We start from the raw sequence: 20,322 nt of genomic DNA, 5'->3' as shown, positions 1-20,322 counted from the left end.
AAAATGGGAGGTTTGTCATGCAAATCCTCCTATTTTGCACTCCTATTTATTTGGCCACTTCAATTTAGCCTATAGCATTTTCAAACATTTTCACATAGGTTTTATTTCATAATTTCACCCCCTTTTTGTTATGGAACAAAAATTAACTAAAATTGCCGGGTTCTATCTTAAGCTTGGGCTTTCTAGAGGCCCACTAACATAATTAAACCTATGCCAACATTCACAGGATTCTCGAAAATTCGGGCGTTACATTTTTTCTGATATATTGTATATCATGCATCATTTATATGATTAAATATATGTTGATTTATATGTTTAAGAATTTTTACCTATTTCTTCTTTAATATGTATTCCGTTTTATGTATATTTTTCTTATTTAAAAATTGTCATGTTTTATGTCTTATATATGTTAATTAGTGTATGATATTTATGCCGTTATACTCTGACTTTCCTATCATTGTAACATATTATCTCGTATGTTATGTTAATATGCTCCTTCATGCATCGATTAAAAAACGAGACTTCAAACTTTTCAAAAAAAATGAAAAGGCAATGCTTGGTGTTTGGAAGCTTCGAGAAAAGTAGTGCCCTAACTTATTGGGTTGCGACTTTTCTCGTTGAGTTCGAATAATCAAGTACCCTTCTAAGTTTTAAAGGTTTTCCAAATACAAGCCGTTATCTTGGAATTTCAAAGCAATATGTCCTAACTTATTGGATATAGCGTTTTGTTGTTTCAAGATAGGAATTTTAAAAAAAGGGTTAGCTTAATGTCAATACTTTGATACGAGTGGATCCCAATTTTCAAAATTAAAATATTTTAAAGAGGAGTACATCTTAAAATTTTTGAGTTTCCGACATTAAAGACATTTGATAATCAATTAGGTACAAATTTTTGGGCGTTACGAGGGTGTTAACCCTTCCTCAAACGTAACCGACTCCCTAACCCGTTCTTTTATTCGTAGACCAAAACTAAAGATTTTTAAAACAAAATGTTTTAAAGGTGATCCAATCACACCTAAAAAGATTGGTGACGACTCCCGTTTTTATTTTTTAAAGTCGATTCCCATTTTCCAAAACTCGATTTAAAAATGGTTTCAACAAACATTCTAGCTATTAGATAATTATAAAATTAATGGTAATGATGTTGACATGTATTAACAATCTAACGACCACTAAACTCTATAAATTAATAGGGCTGAGAGCTTTCATTCTTGCTATGATATAAGAGAAAGCCATAAGCAAGATAGTGTGAGAGATGGAGATAGAGAAGAAAAGGAGTAGTGAGGTAAGCGTGTTTTATGTTATAATTGTATTGCATATTAGTAAAAGTATTCTCTTCTCTTGTAATTGTAAATCTTGGTTAAGCCAAGGACGGATCTAAAGGGGCTGGTACAGGCCTCAACCCCCCTAAAATGGAAATGTTTTTATTTAAATCCTCTATAATTTATAAAATTTTAAATTAACAAAGGTAAAATTGTACTTTGGCTTCCCAAAAAAGATAAAAATTTGATTTAATTCTCTAAAAATTATAAAGATATAAGCTATTAAAATGGAGAAATTATATTTTTACTATTATAAAAATAGATAGTTTTTTTTATAACTTTTATTGATTTTTACTTTTTATCATTTTTTTACACATGTCACGCTGTGTTACGCACATGATGGCTTTAACTGAAAAATTGTGGAGGTCGTTAACTTTAACAACAGTTAAAGTTAATGGTTAAATTTAATGGTTAAAAATAAGATAGTCGGGATCATATTTCTAGTACTTGGTTACTAATTGCAAATTTTGATTTAAATTCTTTCTTTTTTCCTTCTGTTGAGATAAGAAAAGATCAATATTGTTTTTTGCCTCGCCCTTAAAGAATACAATTGTTATCAGAAATATAATCCCAACTATCTTATCTTTCAATCATAATTTGTATTTTTCTTGCACTTGTTTGTAGTTGAGAAACTCTTTTATATAGATCCAATAAAAATAATTTGGCCTACTGCAAACTTGCTCTTTGTTCAGCTTCAAATGGCAAGTCTGAATCTGATCTTCTAAATTTCCTTCTGCAACAAATGTGTCAGCCATTTGTTTCTCATCTGGGGTGACAAATTGGCTAAAGACCTCTATTTGGCATCTTTCTTAGTGTTTTTTGCCAGTGTTGACAAATGTAATGAATGCTTTGTTCATTTCCTGTAAGTGCAGTGCTGAAAGCACAACTTTCTTAATATTAGTTATTGCCTTATCCCCACCCAAGAGGTTTCCCAAAACCTCTCTCTCTTGCTGGTTGAGATGCAACAAGTCAGCAAATAATATGTCTAGATTTTTGCTCTTGATTTCTTGTAAAGCTGACTCAAATGCATTCTAAATTTTTCACTCACCAGGAATATGCTCTATTTTATCTTTATTTAGTATAATCTTTGTAAAATTACAAAGATTATAGTAGTGTGGAATCTTTTCCATTTTGGGAGATGAGAAACAAGGGGGAGGGGAGCAAGAAAGATAAAATAATAAATTGAAAGAAAAAAAAAAGTAAGATTGCCCAGAAAGAGACAGAATAGAGATTTGGAATTACAAATGATTTCCAAATTTTCTAAAAAAATTATATCCTTTTAAAGATTAACTATTTATAAAACTTCTTCCCTAATTGAAATAGGATTAGAAATAATTTAGAATTAGAATTTATTTAAATTAAGGACTAAATTAAAAAATAGTTTTTGATCTGGGTTGATTTGAAAATTTCAATACTTTATGGAGGAAAAATAAGAAATATGAAACATACCCAAGTTTCTAGCTTAATCTAATATTTTTCCCATAAAACTTATAAATATTATAAAAATACAAAATCTAAATTTATAGGTAAAATATCATAAAAGTCTTTATAATATATTTCAAATTACATTTTGTTTTTCTATTTGAAAAATATGTAATTAATCAATATAGGAAAAAAAATCTATGTATTAAAATTGTACCCTTAAATACTTATTTTTATATATTTATATATAGCATAAAGTTAAAGTGGAAGAATAGTTTCGATTGGCCATGTTCCCCCAATGCAGCTATAAGCTTTTGTGGTTAATGTACTATGGGTGAGCGGGTGGGTGGGTAAATTTCTACTAAACAACCAAATGTACACATATTGGACTAAAAGACTCGTAAATTATATAAATAAAAATTATGTGATAAATATAATATAATATAATATAATATAATATGGCGTCTTTAAAAAAATAAAATTATGTGACAGAAATTGTATCCATGAAAACAGAATTTAACTCGGGGCATTTATGCTATGTCGTAAAGCTGCGAATGTTCACTGGAAAAATACGCAATGCTAAACAAAAAGAAAATGCTTATTCCCGTCAATCCGTTCTTCTCTTTGGCAAGACTTTTCTCCTTTATTGCCTCCCTATAGTTGTATACATCACATCTTTTACGTACTGTCTCGGGTACTAATCACCATTCCCGTGAAAATCACCCTTCAACGCGTTCAAATAATGCTAACAGAGGTCAATCCACTGAGAAGGAGGTTTAAGCCTTTAAGGTTATCAATTTTCTCTGAGGAAGCCTCTTAATCTGATGAAACCAGCCTTCCATGTAACTCTTTAATAATAGAACTGCTTTAGGACTATAATAGTGGTAGAGTTTTATTTCATTTGTCTATAAATTTAAACTTTAGAGAAATCATACGTTTTCTTTTACTCACTTATTTCTGATTTTTACTTTCTTTTTTTTTTTTAAATTTATTTCATATCATTTCTTTCTTTGTTCAAAATCTTTGATGACCAATATAACATTTAATAAATAAATTAATGAAGAAACATATAATAAATAAAAAGCACCTAAATTTACTTATAAATTTAAATAACTATTGTTTTCTTGACCATCTCGAAAAGCTAGCATTCCTCACTCATTGATGTCCTCTATGCTTCCATCCTTTTTGCAGGGTTCCGTGATTTAAGGTATGGATTTTACTTTAATTGACAACTGCTACACATATCAATTCCAAGCAATGCTGCTTTTATTGATGGAAAAATAAGATTACAACGGTGGATTCAGCTTTCATTGAATTAATATAGTTTATTATTTTAGTAACTAGAAATACATGAGTTCTAGTATATTATTTCTTATCTTATCACAACCCATTTCTGTTATTTTTAAAAAAAATCAAATTTATTTCTTAAAGACAAAATGATGTTTTATAAAACAAGACATCAAAATTATCAATTCTAACTTTTTTTTAGTATATAATTTAAAAATGGTTTAATCAGATATTGTAAAATCACAAACTAAGGAAGTCAACAAAAGATTTCACTAATCTTTTATGCTGCCCACAAAGTTAAACCTTTCGGCGGTCTTAAAGTCTTTTTCTTTGTAATGTAGAGAATAAAGTAGAATGGGCAAGCTTCTAAGAAACAACCAAATGTAAACCTAATCTTTATTTTTAAAAGATGTAAGCTTATTTGACATTAAAACTGTTAGATTTACTCATTTTCATTACTCTTTCGTCAAATCGTACTCAACCCAAAATAAAATTACAATGGAGTCTTGATATTGAAATAAAATTATTATGAAATAAACCAATTCATTAATCAAAAATATTTTTAAATCTTTGTAAGTTTGATTTAGGCTTTTAAATATTTTCCTTAACTTTATTTTTAATTTTTAAATATCTTTTGAAATGAAAATAATATAAAATTAAAAAATATATCAATTTATTTTTTTAAATTAACTTGCGAGGAAGGGTTAAAACAATATAATTGGTTTCCAAAGATTAGCTTTCAATTCGTTGGAGGATCTTAAAAGTCGTACAATTTGTTGGATTAATGACAAAATTATAATATTTCGATAATTTTAATTATGCAATTTTTAAAAGTCGAATCAATCAAAAGTTGATGTAGTTTACCGTTAGCTTTCAATTTGTTGGAGGCTCATACAATAATTTTCAAGGTTTTAGGTCCCAAACGCTTTAGCAGTTGATGTACAGTGTAAAGTCGTAATATGGCTATAAGTTTCTAAGAAACAACCAAATCTATGAATAATTATCTTAAAACACAATAGCTTTACTCATAATCCAATTATCTTTCATCAAATCCGGCGAAACATCAATATGCTTGCTTCAACATCTTCTTCTTCTGCTGCTGCTGCTGCTGCTGCTGCTGATATGATCAAAGCAAGGACATATGATGTTTTCCTTAGCTTCAGAGGCGAGGATACTCGTGATGGTTTCGTGAGTCATCTGTATAAAGATTTGTGTCGAAAGAATATCCAAACTTTTATAGACAGCGAGATGCTTCCAAGAGGAGATGAAATTTCAGAGGCACTGTTAACGGCCATTGAAGGAGCGAGGGCTTCAGTCATTGTTTTCTCCAAAGACTACGCTTCTCCCAAATGGTGCTTGGATGAGCTGGTCAAGATCATGGACTACAACAAATGTGTTGTTCCTGTTTTTTACGGTGTAGACCCCTCAGATGTCCGGAACCAAACAGGGAGTTTTGCAGATGCATTTGCAAAGCATGAAGAAAATTTCAAGCATCATGTTGAAAAGGTGAAATCCTGGAGAAGTGCTTTGACGTCTGCTGCCAATTTATCTGGTTGGGATTTAAAAGAGATTCGGTAATTGCACTTCCTTCTCTTTACATTCAATCCTTTTTTTTTTTTTTTATAGTAGAAGAATCAAAACATGTATTAAGTGCATTGGTCATCCATATTACCCTATTCGAGTTGAGGGTGGATATTTGACATGAAGGATAATTTTTAAATTTGTCATATCTTTTTAAATTCTTTTATTAGTGCTTGTATTTTTAAAAGTTGTAGATTAAGTTTCTAAACTTTATTTTGATCAATTTTAGTCATCCAAACAGTAGTAGTTAAATTCAATTACTAGTTATATACTATGAGTGCATTTATAAATTTAGTCTGTATTCTCAAATTGGATCATTCTAAGTCCCTATACTTTCCAAAATTTGAAATTTCAATCTTAACACAATGATAGTTGTTAATCCATTGACTAGATTTTTAGTGAGGAATATATGGAAATTACAAGTTGACATGGTATACATGTATAATAATATATTTGTTGTATTAGATATGGAAATGACAGAACTTAATTAATGAATTTAACAATTATTATTTGGTGAGGACTGAAATTTTATAATTTGAAAAGTTTAGACATTAAAATAACCAAATTAATGTATAGGGGTTAAATCCATAACTTTCATAAAGTGCAGGGCTAATAGTAGAATTTAACCCTTCTTAGAAGGAACATAGTTTTGTAGAGATAGAGAGTGGACACATATTGTAGAAAATATATGAAGAATTTGAGTAACATGTGAAGCATTTATATTCAACAATGTTCTTCTTTGCTGCCTTTCTTGTTTTCTTCTTTAACTCAAACTTCTTACGGTTCTCTCATGTATAAAATATACTGTCCACTGAGTCCATTGATATATTTATTTTCAAAGAAAAAAGTTGTAATATGAGTATGTAAAAATGGTTGTAGATGGTGAAATTTGAATTATACATCTATTTTGAATGTCTTGTTTTAAAAGTGATCATCTGAATCAATTTAGTTATTTATTTATGTATTCTTTTTATTTCTCCCATAATTTGTTTCTTCATCTGATACACAGGTCCAAGGCAACATTGAAAGACAAAATTGTCAAAGATGTATTGATGAAATTGAATCGTGGAACCTCAAGCGCTAATTTAGAGGGTTTAGTTGGAGTTGAGAGGCGGATGCAGAAAGTTTTGTCATTATTTCAAGATGGATTTCCAGATTTTCAAATGCTAGGTATTTGGGGTATGGGAGGTACAGGCAAAACTACACTTGCTGAAGCCATTTTTTACCATCTTTTAAATGGTTTCCAAAGTTGCTTCTTTCTTCCGAACGTGAGAGAATCAGATGAGCAAGGAACATTATTTCAATTGCGTCAGCAACTTTTTTCAACCATATTGGAGGATGAAAATTTATATATCTCAACTCCCAGAATCGGATCAGGCTTTATTAAGGACAGGATTTCCAGGAAAAAAGTTCTGATAGTTTGTGATGATGTGTCTAAGTCAAGGCAACTCGACTATTTATTTGGAAGAAACAATCGACTCGGCCCTGGAAGTCGAGTCATCGTTACAACTAGAGATAAAAAAGTGCTTATCCAATATGGCATTCACCTCATTTATGAAGTGGAGGTATTAGACAGAGATGAATCTGTTCAGCTCTTTTGTCAACGTGCCTTCAAAAGCAATCATCCCTCTGAATATCAATTGAAGCTATCAAAGATGGTTTTAAGTTTTTGCTAATGGAAACCCCTTGGCTATTACACTTTTCGGGACCTCTATTTATGGAAAGGACAAAAACTACCAGGAAAGTGCAGTAAAAGAACTAAAGCAGATTCCTAACCCAGACATTCTTAAATTGTTGAGAAGCAGTTTTGATGGACTAAATCCTGTAGAGAAAGACATATTTCTTGATATTGCTAGTTTCTTGAAAAGGGAGGATTTAGACTTTGTAAGAAGGCTTATGGATGCTTTTTATGGCTCTGCACATTCAAGTATTGAGAACCTCATTGATAAATCCCTTATATCTGTTTCACAACATAAGATAGAAATGCATGATTTATTGCAACAGATGGGTCGGGATATCATTTACAATGAATCACCTTCAGAGCCTGAAAGACGCAGTAGGTTATGGATTCCTAATGACATTTATAATGTGCTAACAGAAAACAGTGTAAGGGCCTTGCATTTCCTTCACTTATGTTACCATCACTATTTGTTTCCTCTGAGAATATCTGTCTGACAATTATGCATGTTTGACACATATTCAAACATATGCTTATATTGGATACATACACTATCTCACAATCATCTTAAATTTGAATAACATAATTCTTATTTTGCATATATCTCGGCACCTTATTCTTATCTTTGATTTTAGGGGACGAAAACACTCAAAGGCATGCTACTTGATATGTCCAAAATTCCAAAATTGGAATTAAATGCAGAAGCCTTTGGGAAGATGCGGAAACTTAAATTCCTCAAATTCTATCACTCTTGCAAGACAAATTCCAAAATCTTTCTTCCTCAAGGGCTTTTATCACTTCCTAATGAGCTAAGGTACCTTTATTGGAGGGGATACCCTTTGAACACCTAATGAGCTAATGCCCACCAGGTTTGATCCAAGGAACCTAGTTGAACTTAATATGAGTTTTAGCAATCTCGAACAACTTTGGGAGGGAAAACGGGTACTCTTTTTACTTTTTATATCCATATATGCCTTGTTTTCTATGGTGTGTTGTAGATTGATGCAAGCATGTAATTCCATTGCCATTTATTGATTCTATAAGGTTTGACATATCAATCTACGCCTTTGTTATGTTTTCTTAATAGCTCTGGAAAAAGATCATTTTTCATACGTGTAGTGTTTTAGTTATTTTTGCATAAAAAAGGAGTTATAACATTGATTCATTTACGGTCTACAAAAATTAATTTATTAGGGTTATGCTTTAAAAAAATCTAAGTAGGTTCAGTTATTAATATAAATTATAGTAAATAAATACATAATAGTTAATAACTATATATGATTTTAAAATTTTACACAAGTCATTAATATAAATTATGAGATAATTTTAAGTTTGAATAACTTATAGTGGGATAATTCACAAGTAAAATCTGCATAGTATGTTTTAAAAATCCTTATTACTCTAAAGTATTAACAAAAATTGTTATACAAGATAACATTAAATTATTGACAACATAAAAGTGAATTTCATAATTATAATTCTAAAATTAAATAAGCTATTAATAAAAAAATAAAATCACTTTCATACTTATAAACATCACTTTTTTATAATATTGTAATTATACATTGAAGGTTTGAAATTATTTTAACTTATACAATATTTCATTATTTAACTAGTGTGTTGAATAATTATAAACTACAATATTTAAATTAATAAAATATTTAATAAATGATTAATATATTAAAATTTACATTGACATAGTAATAATATTATAAAGAATCGTATGACATAGTTGTTAATAATATATAAAAAGTAGTAAATTATAATATATAAAATAATAGTTATAAATTTTATCATTAAAATATTAATATTTACAGAAAATATTAAGGTTTCATTTGTTTGACTACAAATGGCTCCTACTACTCAAATTAATTACACCTTAGTTATACCATTTTGAAAATAGTTTAATGTTTTGTTGCACTTTCTTGATATTTTGGTCACATCTGTTCTATTATAGTCCTTCAATGTACACAAATTTATCAAACACTATGTTCTGATGCATGCAGGATTTAGGAAATTTGAAGGTTATCAGTCTTTTCTATTCTAAGAACCTTGTAAGACTCCCGGACCTCTCAAGTGCCACCAATCTTGAAAAGATAGATCTGATGGGGTGTTCTAACTTGCGTGAGCTTCCTTCATCCCTTCATCAACTGGAGAAGCTAACTGAATTGGGTATCGAGTGTTGTACAAATCTTAGATCTCTGCCTAGCTTTTATAAAGCCACATCCCTCACGAAACTTTTTCTTACTGGCTGCATTAATCTGTTAAGCTTTCCAGAGGTTTCATCGAATGTAACAGAGCTATGTTTACATGGAACTGCAATTGAAGAAGTTCCTTCCTCCATCGAATGTCTCTCTAATCTTTGTGTATTCACACTAACGAATTGCAAGAGGCTTAAATCTCTTCCCACAAGTATTCATAAATTGAAATCTCTGGAGTATTTCTATGCTGAAGGTTGCTCAAGATTGGAGGCTTTCCCAGAAATCTTGGACACCATGGAGTGGTTGAGGGAACTTAATTTAAGCAAAACGGCTTTGAAGGAATTACCATCATCAATTGACAATCTTATTGGTCTTGAGAAATTGGTATTGAACAACTGTGAAAACCTTGTTTACCTTCCTACCAGCCTTTATAAATTGAAATCTCTTGAAAAATTCGACGTTGAAGGTTGCTCAAGATTGGAGGCTTTCCCAGAAATCTTGGACATCATGGAGTGGTTGAGGGAACTTAATTTAAGCGGAACGGCTGTGAAGGAATTACCATCCTCAATTGACAATCTTATTGGTCTTGAGAAATTGGTATTGAACAGATTGCTCGAGATTAGAGATTTTCCCAGAAATCTTGGACATCATGGGTGAGGTTGAGGGATCTTGATTTAAGCGGAACCGCTTTGAAGGAATTACCATCATCAATTGACAATTTTATTGGTCTTGAGAAATTGGTATTGAGTAATTGTGAAAACCTTGTTTGCCTTCCTACCAACTTTTATAAATTGAAATCTCTTGAAAATTTGGAAGTTAAAGGTTGCTCAAGATTGGAGGCTTTACCAGAAATCTTGGACATCATGGAGCAGTTGAGGGAACTTAATTTAAACGGAACGGATGTGAAGGAATTACCATCTTCAATTGACAATCTTATTGGTCTTGAAAAATTGGTATTGAACAACTGTGAAAACGTTGTTTGCCTTCTTGACAGCTTTTGTTGCGGTGATTCTAATCTATTAGTAAAACACACGTTTACTGCCATTGGGTTATCCTCATTGAAGAAGTTAAATTTATCTGAAAGCAATCTTGAGAACTTGCCCACAACCATCAAACAATTTCCTTACTTGGAATGGTTAATCTTGAGGAAATGTAAGAGACTGAAATCATTACCAGAGCTTCCACCAAGCCTGGTATATTTAGATGATCATGACTGCACTTCATTAGAGGATGTCAAAAGCATTAAGAAGCTTTTTGAGCAAGCAGTGCTTTATGAGGATGGGAGATGGTTAATAGTCTAGGAGTTGATATTTACCAATTGCTTTCAACTGGATGCGAAAGGTGTGGGAAATGATATAGATGCAGATGACAACACTTCAGTAGAGGAAGTCTCAAGCATTATGAAGGTTTTGAAGCAAGCAGTGTTCTGTAAATCCTTGGGTTGGCTATTTACCAACTACTTCCAACTGGATCAGAAAGCTGTGAGCAGTCCTGAAACACCCAAGTTGGAGATGCCATTTGAGCATATGTTCACTCTACTAAAAGATTATCATCAAGTCAGCTTCTTCTTCTTCTGGATAGTTATATATATGCTGAATAATCAATCATGTTTTTAATAACTGTAATAAAACAGGCAACCTAAGACCCAGAAAAATTAATTCAGATTTCTACATGCGTCCCTGGAAGTGAATTCCGGAATGGTTTGATTTCAAAAGCTTAGGATCTTCCATAAACATTCAATTGCCTTCAGAGTGCTGCTTGAAAGACTTTACAGGTTTCGTTGCTTCCGTTGTTGTTTCATGCCCGGAATTTTATGATTATGGGAAAATTGTCGTTAGATGTGACTGTCATCTAAAACTCTATAATGGCTCCTTAGCCGTTCTTCCTACTTGGAATCTAGAAGCCAGTTGTCAGATCACTTGTTCCTCTTATATGATTATTCCAAACTTTGGAAGATTGTTAAAAGTGAGGCATCAAACAAGCGTTTTTACAATGAGGCTTCCTTTAGTTTCTACCCTATTCTTCATTGTGGGTGGAAATCGGTCAAATGCATGGTAAAACAGTGCGGGGTTAATCTATTATTTGGAAATTCAGGAGTCAAAGTATGAGAGCTTAATGACGCTTCAACCTTATTTTGTTATTTCATCTATATTGAATTTCAAACCCTAATTATGTTGTTAACATATTACATATTTATCATTGGTTTTATTTATAATTGTAACTGATTTTTATTAATGTTTATTTTTCGCTAAATTATATATATCTTCCTTTTCATTTTTATCATTTAAACGAAATTTAATGCATGTGTAAATTTATTTAAATATAAATAGGCTTAAATATTTATTTAATCCTTAAATCTATCACTTTCTCTTAAGTTGGTATTTATAATTTTTTAAGTTAGTATTGAACTTTCATTCCGTCGAAGGTTTTGGTACTTTTTTTGCTGCTATGTCACTTTATCTTTTCTTTTCTTTTCTTTTTTGTATTCTATTTATTTTTTAAGAATATAAAGTATGTTTTAAAATTTCTCGAAATTTTTAAAGTTTTCCATATTTTTCTCTGAAATTTTTTCATTTTTTTCTCTTTTAAATTTATGTATTTTTTATAAAAGAAAAGTATATTTTTAAATTTCTAGAAATTTTATATAACTTTTCATAATTTTTATTTGTTACCTTTTGAGATTTTTATAATTTCTTTTGTATTTTCACTTTTTTTGTACTTCATATGTTTTTAAAAATAAAATAATTTTTTAATTTATGTGAATTTTATATAATTTTATACTTTTGTATTTTTTCTTTTTGTGAATTTTTGCTATTTTTAATTTTTTCTTTTTTTATTTATTTCTAGAAAATATGAATTGGATGATGTAGTGTACTCTCACGCCATGTCATCTTTTTTTTTTTTAACGGTGTTAACGGCTAAGGCAAAGTGATACATGGTTGAAAACTGCATATACTAAACTGATACAAATAATTTTTAGGTATCAAAGTGATAATGGAGTGCAACTTTAGGAGGCAAATAGTGTATTAACCCTTACATGCTTTTCAATTCCTTCCTCCCTAATGTTTTTCTCATGAATGAGTCCCTTTTTTCAACCACTATTTTCATTCTTTTTTGTACAAACAACATTTAGGAACTTTGGGTTCTTTGGTTCAAAAATACAATCTACATTCTTTCAATAACTTAGTAGCACCTACTCTTTTCAATCTTTTTTTATATATATGTGTGGCAATTAGGGGACATTAGGCCTCTTTGTTCTCTTCCTTGCGATCTAATTAGAAACAGTCTGATAATGGGACATCATTATTAGGAATGGAATAAGCCTTTCCTTTATTAGTTGTATTTCTTTTTTGTGTGTTTGCACGTGCTCAAAGGCTTCTTCTACTGCTTTAGTTGTTGTTGTTGCTCTTGTCATGCCTTTAGCTGTATCCAATAGATTTCAATCCTCAATGTACAAGCCCAATTTTGAACCCACTAAGCCTAAAAGCCAACTCAAACCTACCCAAAACCCATTACAATCCAAAATAATGTGGCCCAAACCTTTAAAGCAAAATAACAAAAATTTCAAACCCTAGGTGCGCCGCACCTAGGGTCTTCTGGCTCCAACCACTGCCTCAATGCTAGTGGCACCACCACCACCGTTTGCCTGCCATACAAAGAAGAAAAAATAGTAAATATGTAGATGATAAGTTTGTAAATGGCTATAAAAAGCCGTGTCTAATACCATTGTAAAGGGGGGACTTGTGAAATAAAAACAATATTAGATTTCAAATATACAAAAACAGAATATAGACTCTAGCAATATCAAAAGCAGGAAAAGAGCCCAATATCAGAGATCGGAGAACAAAAGTAGCGAATCCAAGGTGATTTAACTTCATTTTCGTTTTGTTCTTAAACCCATTCCCTCATTTATACATATAAATAAAAAACATTAAAAAAATAATAAAAAAAAGAAAAAATTACCCCAAAGGCGATTTCCGGCCACCGTACGGCGGAGCCACGGTGGCGTGACGGTCGGCCGTCGATGGCCTCCTTGGCCGGTTTCTGGGTTTAGCCCAGAAGGAGAGAAGAGATTTTTTTTTAAAAAGGCTGGAAAAATGATTTTTTTGCTAAGATTTTGGTATTTATAAAGGACAATACGACGTCGTTTTGGGCCTTGATTTCATCGCCAAACGGCGTCGTTTCGACAAAGACCCGAGCACCCGACCCGCCTATGCTCAGGGTCCGCGTGTTTTTGGACTGAGGGGTTATTTGCGCCCTCAGTCCTTCCGCTTTTGAGGCTTAGTTCAATAGGGTCTCGCGCTATTTCCTTTTTCTTTAATTTTACCCCTATAACTTTACTTCTATTTTATTTTTGTCCTGTATAAAACGTTGTGTTTTAGGGGGAGGAGATATTTTCCCCTTTGGTCCCTCCTGTTTGCTCGCGTGTCCAAATTAATCCCCTTTTCCTTCATTTATTTTAAATTAGCCTCAAGATTCCATTTTTTTTAATTCGATTTCGTCCTTTCTTTTATTTTTCCTCATTATGCTAATTTAATTGTAATATTATTTATTGTATTTTATTATGGTTGTATCTTTATTAATGGCTCACTATTATCGTTTTTATTTAATACTTATAAATATATGTTATAAAAATATTATTAATAGTTTTAATACTATAATTCTTATTAATATATTTGTATATCACCTAGGTATTCTTTTAATATATATGTGTTATGCTCCATGTTATGTATATATGTGTTAATACTATACTATGTCTATATTTTTATACATCTGTATATATATATTATGTATATTTCTCCTTTTAATACCATATATATATATATATATATATATATATATATATATTCTTTTATATATTACGATAATATCCAAATATATATTCTCGCATATACTTTATTAATATCACCATATATTTATTTTATTTTTAACATGCGTATGTATTTTTAGGTAATACCTTTAATAATTGTTTTCTAACATTATTATCATTCAATATGTGTATCATATATATATCCTTTTAATATTGTGTTCTTCTATATGCTACGTTATATATTTTTAATAATTGTATTATACATTACCATATCTATATAGTATTATTATTATTATTATTATTATTATTATTATTATTATTATTATTATTATTATTATTATTATTCCTAATATACATATACGTCTTTTAATATCATAATATAAATATATATATGCTTTTATATCATATTATTGTTATATCTATTTTCACCCTATTATATTTTATACATGTATATATACCCTTTATATATAGTATGCATATATCGTCGTATTATTAGTTATATGTATATCTATTTTCAATATATGTTTATGTAATGTTTTTAGTATTATCATTATCTTTGTATTGTTACTATCGTTATTATATCTTTCATTGTCGTCACTATTGCATTATTGCTTTCATCATTATTATTATTACTAACATGTATATATATATACTATATATTTTTATTATATCACGATACGTTTTTATATGTACGCTATGCATATGCATTTTTAAATATTGTATTATTATTATGTACATATATACTTTTCTCATATATTTCTTATTACTTTTATTATTATGTATGTACCTTAATACATATATGTATATACTCTTGTCGTTATCATTGTCATTTTATTTTGCCATTTTTGTTACATTTATCTATTTATTTGCTTGCGTATTCAATTACTTCATTTTTCTCACGTACGTGTTTACATTCACATATTTCTAACCTTCAATATTATTTCGTCTTTTATACTTGCTCATATTATTATCTTTGACACCGTCGCACTATTATTATATTCTTATACATGTCAATGCTATATTTTGCTTTTACATTTTACTATAAATCACGTTACTTTTTGCTCAATGTATTAAAACAATTCTTTCATAAAAGCAAAATCCGTTATTTGGTAATCCGAGATAATCGTTCCTAACTTATCGGGTTTCGACTTTTCTCATTTAACCTAAATAACGGAATATTCTTTTAAATCACGATACAAGTCTTAAAATGCTTATTTTCGAGATACTGGCGTGGTGCCCTAACTTACGGGTATGACACTTTGAAACTTCGAAACAAGATCTTTCATAAGTAAAGGCAATGTTCGGTGTTCAGGAATTCGAGGAAACGTGCCCTAACTTACTGGGTCTTGATCTTCCTCGTTCACCCTAACTAACCGAATATCCTTTTAAAAGAGGTCAAAATATATTTATTTTCAATACAAGGCAAGCTCATTCTCAAAGTTCGAGATGCCGTATCCTAACTCACTGGATATAACATGTCGTTGCCTTGAGACGAAAATGTCTTTGACATTTCAATGTTCACTTTACAAAAAAGGATCGTATCTTAAATTCTTTCAAGTTTTCAATCTTCGACACTAAGACACTAATTAATCAACTAGGTACCAGTTTTGGGCGTATCGAGGGTGCTAATCTTTCCTCGTGCGTAACCGACTCCTGAACTTGTTTTCTTGATTTGCGCAGACCAAAATTGTTGTTTAAATAAATCAAGTTATTTATTAAAAACAACCACCTTAACGAGGTGACCCAATCACACCTATTCAAAAAGGATCGGTGGCGACTCCCATTTTTTGTGTTCATTTTCAAAATCCAAGTCGATTCTCGTTTTTTTTCAAAAATGGTTACGACAGCTTGGCGACTCCGCTGGGGACAAATAAGAGAGTCAAGCCACAAGTTGATTAACTTTTGTCTTTTTATCGAAAATTGAAAATTTGGTTTTGAAATACGATCCTTTCATTGCATTTCATCAGCTATTTTTGTGGTTTATATAATACCTACTGCGTTGGTTCGAGTCTTTAAATAGTTTTGCATATTGCATTGCATGACCACTGTGGTCACACCCCTTTAAGTGGGAGTGAGAAACTACTCCTTCGTGAGGTTTTCACCTCCGTGCAGGATAGTGGATCGCTTCGGGATACATCCGTACCTATGTCTTCGTGAGATTTTCATCTCCGTGCAGCCATAGGGAAATGTATCCCCTTGAACTGAACTCGGTCTGTATAAGCCTATAATGGGTGAAGATCGAGGAATCCGCTGGTTCAGGTACCCTTACTCTAGAACCAAACCCCATGTAGCGAGCCTTAAGAACCCACCCTAGGTAGAGCCACTCCGAAACCTTAGTGGTTACTTGAGCAAGTGCTATATTTATTATTCTTTGTTTGCTTTGAACTGCGTATAAACTACTGACTTGCTTTGTTTTACTTTGATTATATTTGTATGGCATTTTTATCATAAAAGGTGTTGATTCGCATTCGGTTCCTAAATAGATAGCTTATCATGGAAAAGGAGTTTTTTGATAAAGTAGAAGACAACGTGGCTGTCCGGATATGGGCTGAAACAACATAACGAGAGAAAGGTGACAGTCTTACCGAGGGGTATGTGTCAGAGCTATGGAATTTTACTCGGATCAGCGTAACTCAGAATAATCTCCAAGAGATGAAAGAAATATGGGGCCAATAGGACGACGAGGTCAAACAGCTATTCTATTGTCATTACGGTGATTTACCTTATCTGCTCGATGTCAAGGTAGACGAGCACCTGTTTCGAGCCCTTGCCTAATATTGGAATTCTGCTTACAGTTGCTTCACTTTCGGAAAGGTAAATTTGGTACCTACTATAGAAGAATACACGACCTTGCTCCATTGCCCAAAGATTCAGGTAGACAGAATTTATGCCAGACCTACTAACGTCCCAGCATTTTCAAAAAAACTGATGAACATCACAGGGATGAGCGAACAGTGGGTGACAACCCGGATCAAACAAAAAGGAGATTGTAAATGCATTCCATGGAGGAACCTGAGGGATCTAATCTTAGCGCACCCCAACGTGAAGAAAAGGGTAGATGTCTTCTCCTTGAGCATTTATGGACTGGTCATCTTCCCCAAGGCTTTGGGGCATGTAGACGAGGCTGTTGTCGACCTTTTTGATAGGCTTGGTAAAGGAACCACAGCTCTTGCTATCCTGGTTTCACAGCCATTTTTGGAAAGTGGAAAAGGTCTCGTATCGTATCTTCTTTGAAAATTACTCTCCGCTGAAAGAGTTAGTGGCTACACCGAGGCGAGATGATGTAACAGAAGAAAATTGGATGACGGTTCTCCAAAATCTGCAAGAAGAAGATGTTGAATGGAGAGCCCCGTGGATGGTTCCTGATGAAATATTATACCGACGCGGAGACTTCGATTGGGTTCCCTTGTTAAGAGTATGGGGGGCCGTCGGGTATGCTCCTTTGCTTACATTACGACAATACAGATCCAGACAGTTTACACCACCAACATACGGGTTAGCCCAGTGCGATTTCGTGTTCACAGGGAATAATTACAAAAAGAAAGTTCGCGAGATATCAAATACCTGGAACCAGACTCGTAAAATGAAGAAGTTTGCTGCCAATTCCATGACTACTCCTAAGTACGACCGATGGTAGAATCAGAGGATTAATGACAACATCCCTACAGCAGATCAAGGGAATCCTCAGTTGATAGAAGAGCACTTGAAAGTAATCCCATCTGAGCTGGAAATCATCAGGCAAGATTTCGAGAGGAAGAGTCTGGAGCTAGAAAAAAGGATCGAGCATTTGGAAGAAGAAAAGATGCAGTTAGGGTTAGACGTCGATGCCCAGAAACTAAAAGCTGAAAGACTCAGAAAAGGGAAAAACAAGACCGAAGAGGACTTAGACAGTTTGAAAACGGACTATAAGAAGCTGCGTAGATCAATGAGAACCGCTGGGTTAGGAAAAACATCCAAACAATGGCGACATGAAGTTAAAGAAGAACAAAGCAAAGCCAGCCAGTGGGAGGAAAAATTTCGCGATGCTCAAGCTCGAGAAGGTGCTCTGAAAAGAAGTTTGGTAGAAAGTCAGAATGAGAAAGAAGGGTTAAAGATCCGAGTATCAGAGTTAGAGAGGTCATTGTATCAGTATCGCTCGCGCAACTCTGCAATCGAGTTGAAAGCTAGTCGAATAGAATCGAAGAATTAAAAAAGAATATAGAAGAACTCAAAATAGCGCTGTAAAATCGTGAACTTCAGATAGAACTCCTCGAGGTAAATAACGAGAGATGGAAGGAGCAACTTCATCAATCTCAAGACCAAGTCAGGAGCAGGGACTACATCATGGGTGAGGCTTTGACTCAAGTACGAGAAGTGGCTGACCACTTGCAAACATTAGCAGTACAAGCCGATGTGCTGAGTTTAAAATACGAGTCAGAATCAGGCCGAGGCCAAAAGCTAGCTTGGCTTCTTAGACAGGTCAAGGCCTTAAGTATCAGGGCCAAGCCTTGTATGTAATCTATTTTATGTAAAGAAACTTGTTTTCTAGAAAAGTTACTCTAATGAAATCGAATTGGAATCAACACCTTTTTGCATTCATTACATTCATGCATTGGCATTGTATCGCACGCACTAAAACTCACAGAAAACCCTAAAAATCGTGACAGTTACCCTGGAACATCGTTACGGTACAAGAGGAAAAACAAGAGCAATGGATCAAAGGTTAGAGAGATTGGAACAAATGCAAAAAGAGATGCAGGATCAACTACAAACACGTATGCAAGAACAATTGGCCAAAATCCAAAGAAGATGTAAGGGACCGATGTTGAGTCCCAAAGGAGTATGATGGATCAATTAACGCGTCTATTGGCTGGTGGATTAGAAAAAGGGAAAAGCCCCATGATCAATGCTGGAGATGACAACGAAGATCCCGTCTACCCTCCGGGGTTTGTCCCAGGGACGTTCAAACACAACCTGATGTGTACCCAAGAAGGCCATCAGTCACAATCAGGCCTCAACCATCTCAAGCCGGTGTCTCGGTACAGATGAATTATCAGACTAGTTCAGGCTCTAATCCGGGGGACAATCCAACCAACCCTGTGGTCCTCAATCTCGATGAAATGATAGAAGCAGAAAAGACAATGGTAGAACTCCTGAGAGAGCTTGAAGAAAGATGTAGATGGTTGGAAGAAAAATTTAAAGAAATGGAAAGCACTGACTATCGTGGTGGAATCGACGCTAAGGAATAAGTTTGGTTCCAGACCTGGTACTCCCTCCCAAGTTCAAAACTCCAGAATTTGAGAAATACAACGGGACTAGCTGTCTCGAAGCTCACATCACTATGTTCTACAGACGAATGGCAGACTATGTCAATAATGACCAACTATTGATCCACTGTTTCCAGGAAAGTCTGGTTGGGGCCGCTTCTAGGTGGTACAACCAACTGAGTCGTAACCAAATCAGTTCATGGAGGGATTTAGCACAGGCTTTCATGAAGCAGTACAGTCACGTGACAGACATGGCTCCTGATAGAGTCACGTTACAGAACATGGAGAAGAAACAAAATGAGAGTTTCAGGCAATACGCCCAAAGATGGAAAGAGGTAGCAACGCAAGTTCAACCACCTCTTCTAGAGAAAGAAACGACCATGCTCTTTATCAATACGCTAATGGCTCCATTCATTAACCACATGCTAGGGAGCGCTACTAAAAGCTTCTCAGACATAGTAATGTCTGAAGAAATGATAGAGAACGCGATAAGATGTGGAAGGATTGAAGCAGGGGAAAGTGCTAAGAGATCAGCCTCGAGAAGGAAAGAGAATGATGTGAACAACACGAGTATGTATAATAAGCCAGTTACTACGAGCCAACCAAAGGTGGTGACTACTAGCCATCAGGGCTTCGCAAGACGAGACTTCAACCCAAAGCCTAACACGGAAAGAGTCCAGTTTACGCCTATCCCGATGTCCTACAAGGAATTGTACCAGAGCTTATTCGATGCCCATGTAGTGTCGCCCTTCTATCTAAAGCCAATGCAACCCCC

At 33.1% G+C, this 20,322-nt stretch overlaps 1 protein-coding gene across 1 annotated transcript; it reads left to right on the top strand.

Moving 5' to 3' along the window:
- Positions 1-4,920: 4,920 nt before the first annotated feature.
- On the top strand, positions 4,921-10,792 carry LOC108472295 (disease resistance protein RPV1-like). The gene is made up of 7 exons (XM_053021383.1): positions 4,921-5,605; positions 6,622-7,217; positions 7,279-7,718; positions 7,926-8,104; positions 8,160-8,232; positions 9,297-9,790; positions 10,156-10,792. Exons 1-7 carry the CDS (start codon positions 5,100-5,102, stop codon positions 10,790-10,792), a joined length of 2,925 nt encoding a protein of 974 aa, XP_052877343.1. The 5' UTR covers positions 4,921-5,099.
- The last annotated feature ends 9,530 nt before the right edge of the window (positions 10,793-20,322 follow it).

Source organism: Gossypium arboreum, chromosome 11 (genome assembly GCF_025698485.1).
Source record: "Gossypium arboreum isolate Shixiya-1 chromosome 11, ASM2569848v2, whole genome shotgun sequence".
Lineage (NCBI taxonomy): Eukaryota > Viridiplantae > Streptophyta > Magnoliopsida > Malvales > Malvaceae > Gossypium > Gossypium arboreum.
This window is presented reverse-complemented; position numbering and strand designations above follow the sequence as displayed.